Source organism: Orycteropus afer, unplaced genomic scaffold, assembly GCF_000298275.1.
Source record: "Orycteropus afer afer isolate SDZICR_OR568_19922 unplaced genomic scaffold, OryAfe1.0 scaffold00194, whole genome shotgun sequence".
In the NCBI taxonomy this organism is placed as follows: domain Eukaryota; kingdom Metazoa; phylum Chordata; class Mammalia; order Tubulidentata; family Orycteropodidae; genus Orycteropus; species Orycteropus afer.
In genome coordinates, this window is record NW_006921781.1 from 2,612,615 (window position 1) to 2,618,525 (window position 5,911).

Sequence of the window (5,911 nt, forward strand, 5' to 3'; positions counted from 1 at the left end):
TTCCTGGCTTTTAATCCCCTTTCTCCTGCTCTTCTGCCCTGCTGTTTTGTGCATCCCTGAGTTGTCCCTGGGGCTGACTGCTCCTCTGTCCAGGATCTGGGCTTTTATCCCCTTTCTCCTGCTCTCCGGTCCTGCTACTTTGGGCGGGCCTGAGTTTCCTCTCCTCACCTAATCCCTTCGGCTGACTGCTCTTGTCTCAGGCTTCCTGGCTTTTAATCCCCTTTCTCCTGCTCTTCCCGCTTGCTACTTCGGGCGCCCCTGAGTTGTCTCTCCTCACCTGTAACCCTGGGGCTGAAGTTTAGAAAAGCGTATTTAGAAAGGTTGAACAACTAGCTTAAGGCTGGCAGTTCAACCCCCCTCATCCCCAGGCACCTTGGAAGACAGGCCTAGCGATCTTTCCAAAAAGTTCACAGTTTAAAGCCCTGTGGAGTGGAGCAATTCTACTCTGCATACAGCTATGAGTCAGAATTAACTCAATAGCAACTAACAACAACAAATAGACAGTGAAATAAACTGGTAAGATATAAAGGATATATAAATTTTTTAAACTATAAGAAACCTAGTATCAGTATGGTATTAAGGTTTCGGAGGATGAAATATGCTAATGTTATTTTCACTTTCATTTAGTAACAGCTGTTTTTTTATGAAGGTAGAAGTTCAGCACACCTTGGTAGGATGATGTCTAAAATTTTTATAAATAAAGATCACTTGTTGTTGTTGTTATATGCCATCGAGTTGGACCCAACTCATAGTGACCCCTCCTTGGGTTTCCAAGCCAGTATCACTAAGGAAGCAGATTGCCCAACCTTCCTTCTGAGGAGTGGCTGGTGGGTTTGAACCACCAGCCTTCCAGTTAGCAGTCAAGTGCCTTAGGCACTATGCTACGTAAAGATCACTTAGGACGTTGAATGACAAACTAAACTGGAGGATGGAAAAGAAAACAGAAAACTAGGCCCAACACACCAAACTAAAAATGAGAAGCCAAAATATAGGTATTAAATTCTAGGTATTAAATCATTTTGTGTTCTGGACAAGGTACTTTTTAAAATTTTATTTAAATATGATTTCATTCTTTCTTCAAAACACGATGGAAATCATGTACTCTACTAGTTCAATTTGGGCTGCAGAGTTACAAGTAGTTTCAAGCCTTCAATCTGTCATCATATTACCCTGTGTCCAGAGGCATGGTTCTAAGACTTGGTTTTCCTTGTTTCTTAAATAGGACTGATAACAGCCTCAACCAATAACTCCTGTTTCACTAGGATGACCATGAATTTTGTTCATCCTCTTTGAAGCCATGCCCTTCTAATGAGACTGGGAAGCTTCTCTAACTCCTGGGAAAGAATGTTGATAGTTCTAAGCCATGTACTTTGGTCTCATTCCTCTTGCCCAACTGGGTGGCTTGGAAGAGGGCATATGATCCAATTTTGGTCAAAGAGACATGAAGGGTGCTGTACAGGAAACCTTCTAGCAAGATCTTCCTTGCTCTAATAAAGGGGCATAGGGTAGGAACTGTTCTTCTTCCTGTGTCTGGACATTTCCCATTTCTCTATGAATCTTAGAACTTTGGCAGCCTTCTTGGTATAATGAAGGAAGCTAGTCTAAAAGGACAAATGAATATGCAGTAGGTGACAGAGAAAAAAGGTGAAAAGAACCTGAGCACTTGGTGATGCCAGCAGGCTGCTGAATTAATCAACCCTGGAATAACCATACCTCCAAACCTCATATTATATGCTTTGAAAATATCCTCCTTATATAAAGAGTATATACACCAACGGCATTACATCAACAACTCATTTGTTAACTAAGTAGGTTAGGACAAAGTTCCATTTGATCTTCTGTTATCTGCAGCTGAAAAAATCCTAGGTGATAAACCACCTCCCAGAACGGTTTGGATAGTTTATGCAGGTAACATGCTTGTAATGCCTAGCTCACAATAAGTGCTCAACAAATGTTAATCATTAGTATTATTGGGTATGTCCTACTTTGTGTGTATATGTTGTGAATGAGACTAAGAGAAACCCTTCTCTGAGAAAGAAAAATATAAAAACAAAACTAGAAATGTCTTTTAAAGAAAATTAGTTAAAAGGGAAAATACAAAGCAAGTAATTCAGAACAGATAGTACCTCAAACAGATATACTACAGTGTAATTCTTTTCCCACCTTTACCCCCAATCTTTAGCTAAGAAAATCTAGAGAATGTAAAAAATCTGCTACTCAGGGAATTACATCAACAACATATTGGCTAACTAAGTAGATTAAGACAAAGCTCCAAGTATGAATAAAGTTGGATTTTGCTCTCTATCTTTTTAATTTTTTTTCAAGTTTTTATTTTGAAAAAATTTGAAAACTCTAGAAAAGTGCTAAGACATTATAACTAGTACAATGAATACTCAGATACCATTACCCAAAAACATTTGACCACATTCTGTTTCTTCTGTTCCACCCCAGCCCGCTCCACCTCATTGCCCCAAACTATCCAAAAGTGGGTTGCAGATAGCATGAAGAGCCCTAGACTGAAGCAAGCTTCCTTGCCATTTTCCTAGGACAGAGGGCTAAAAGTTTCTATTACTCTTTTTCTAGAGTATGAAGACCAATAAAGCCAGTGAAATATGATGGTTAGTATGACCAAGGCAGGAACAGAATTGACTGCATACTAGATGTTCTTCGAAGGTAGGGACAACGGAATTTGTTGATACATTCATTTCTGTAACTATATACCAGACACACAGTAGGCCCTTTATAAAAATCTGTTGAAAGAATGAATGCTGTAGTTTGATCTTAACTACTGCATCATGTTTCCTTCCAATAACAGCCTCAGCAACTGCTGGATTCTCTGGAGAATTTAGAAGTCCTTTGGTTTTATAAATTCATATACAGAAAAGCACTGAACTATAACAGAAGAGCAGGTAATCTAAAGTCATAAGGACTAGCTTTGATCCTTGGTTTTAGTAAGCACAAACTGTGTGATCTAAGATATGAGTAATGTCTATTTCATGATGCTGTGGGTAAGATAAAAATAAAATCCACATAGGAAATGCATTACAAATTATATTCTACATATCTCAGCTAGTAACAGGCTTCTAACTAGAAATATAGTCTTCATACTTTACTCCAAAATTACTTGACCTACCTTTTCATAAAATCACTTATTCATGTATATGTTACACACAGTTACCAGCTAGGTGAGAGAGTAGTTAATTTCAAGATAAAGATTATTATTAAAAAGCTCTTCAGCTCTCTCTCCTCCTGGTCAAATCTAAAAAATTCATTAAACTTTTCCTCATGTTTTATTTTCTAACACTTTAAGTATTAGACCACCTATTGTGATCAAAAATGAAAAGCATACATAGATAACATCCTGTCAAAGTGTAACTGCCCTGTTATTTTTCTAATGGAATCTCCAGTTTGTGACAGCTTTCCATTTCATCTATTTACGTTACGATCCTAAATTAATCTGAATACAACGTCTTCCATTACAGTTGAGTCAAATGATTGTAGTTATTACTAGATAAAGTTTTAAGTTTGTTACATTTTATTCTTTAAACTAAAATTTTCCAAACCTCAGAGTTGAAATATGATGATACTTGTCCTGAATCATCTCTGCCTTTGTCACTTTTCTGGGTAGATTTAATGAAACCAGGTGGTAATGCAGGACCTATTATTGGCCTGAAAAAGAAAATTTACCTTTATTACTCCCCAACTTTAAAAGCAATTTTCCGAATAAAAAGCTCGAAATAAAAGCCAGATATTAACAAATGTTGAAAATGAGATTTTATTTAGCACATTATTACATTAGTATTACCTACTATTTTTAACTTTTGTTGTTGTTATGTGCCATCAAGTTGGACGCAACTCATAGTGACCCCTCCTTGGGTTTCTGAGGCAGTATCACTACGAAAGTAGATTGCCCCATCTTCCTTCCAAGGAGTGGCTGGTGGATTTGAACCGCCAGCCTTCTGGTTAGCAGTCAAGTGCCTTAGGCACTATGGTACTAGAGGAGGTGCCAAATTACAAACTCTGATGTAAAGGACTAATGAACCATGTAAACCTCAGCCTCCAGGACTTTGAGACCAAAAGAACCACCACCGTTGACCACTCTGAGAGGGATCACAATAGGAGGTCCTGGATACAGTGGGGGAAAAAAACATGGAACAAAATTCAGGATCATAAAAAAGACCAGGCTTATTGGTCTGATAGAGACTGGTAGAACCCTGGAGATACCCTTCAAACTGGGAACTAAACTCACTGCCATGGTGCAACTTTCAGTCAAATGATAGATAGATCCATGAGGGAAACAATAACACCAGGTAGATATGCATTCATTGGAACAATTAACCACATGAGAAAGGGGAGCATATGCCCAGAAGAAAGCTATGGAGTAGGACGTGACAGGAAAGAAGGATGAAGGGAAATGTTAAAACACAGGGAAGAAGTGACAACAGTGTTGTTACACTGTGGGGATGGCAATGAATATCACAAAACAAAATGTGTATGAACTGTTGAATAGAAAATTCAATTTACACTTTTGCCTAAATCACAATTTTTTCAAAAAAGAGTAACAAATGTTTCCACTACTTTTTGCATTATCAGTACATTGTTGTTGTTATGTGCCACTGAGTGGTCTCTGACTCACAGCGACCCCTCCTTGGGTTTCCGAGGTGATATTGCTATGGAAGTATATTGCCCAACCTTCCTTCAGTGGCTGGTGGGTTTGAAGCACCAACCTTCTGGTTAGCAGTCAAGTGCCTTAGGCACTATACCACCAGAGCTCCCATCAGTACATAGCATTATAGCATTATGAACTATAAACAATTTGGTGTGGAATTTCATATTTAGTATCAAAAAATTGTAATTCATGAAGAAGAGAAAGACATAGAGAAGTACATGGGAGGTAGAGACGACAAAGATGAACCCTTCTGCACATGGAGTACTGCGCTGTCAGTGAAGGCAAACATGGATATACAGGTGGATAGATGGGTAGACAGGCTGAACTATTAGGTATGTCTGTGCTGGAGGGAGTGTGCTCAAGATCATGGATAGGGTTGGCAGACAATGTTTCTACAAGTGTATTGCTATGTTCCTTAAGAATTCCCAGGTGTATAGTAGAGCTGACAAGAGACAAGGTTGTAGTCACTTCTTGGCCACAGACAGCTACCCAGGGGGAGCGAGTAGTTGGACCTGTGGGCTTGGGACCCTAGTCACAGGGACATTAAGCTCAACTGGCATAACATACTACACAAAATATTGTTCCACCTCCTATTTTGGCGAGTAGTGACTGGGATCTTAAAAGCTCGCAAGCAGCCATCTAGATGCAATGATGGATCTCTCCTCATCCAGAGCAAAGAAGGATGAAGAAAACCAAAGATTCATGAAAACAATTAGTCCAAGCGACTGGTATACCTTGCGATTCTCAGCCTATAAGACTATGAGACCATAAGAACTAGATGGTGCCTGGTTACCACTGTCCTCTAAGTGGGATCTATGTAAGAGATCCTGGACGGAGTGGGAGAACAATGTGGAACAAAACTCAAAATCATTAAAAAAATTAATTAAAAAAGGGAGCAGTTTGCTGGTCTGACAGAGCCTGATAGAACCCCTGAGACTACAGCCCCTAACTGTTCTTCAGGTTTGGAATTGAACCCACTCCTGTGGCTTCCAGCCAAACAAAAGACAGGCATATGAGCTGAACATTTACATCAGGTAGATACACTCCTTGGAGAGAACAATCATGGGAGAATAGAAGGGCTGTTTATGCACAGGGAGACAGCTCATGGGGCAGGAATGCATGCAGGGAAGGACACAGGGAAGAGGTAACTTTGGGGAAGAAGTGGGAGGAGAGTTGTTGCATTGTGGTAAATTGTAGTCAATGTCATGAGACAAAGTGTATGTGAACTGCTGTATGGAAAGT

The 5,911-nt window shown here is 39.4% G+C and overlaps 1 protein-coding gene across 1 annotated transcript in view; it reads right to left on the reverse strand.

Moving 5' to 3' along the window:
• Nucleotides 1-5,911, reverse strand: part of GPALPP1 (GPALPP motifs containing 1) — a 38,170-nt gene that overhangs the window by 19,527 nt on the left and 12,732 nt on the right. The window contains exons 4-5 of the mRNA XM_042781913.1: nt 5,159-5,170; nt 3,564-3,669 (exon numbers count right to left, since the gene is read on the reverse strand). Coding sequence (XP_042637847.1) covers nt 3,564-3,669; nt 5,159-5,170 — 118 coding nt within the window. The remainder of the gene's footprint in view (nt 1-3,563; nt 3,670-5,158; nt 5,171-5,911) is intronic.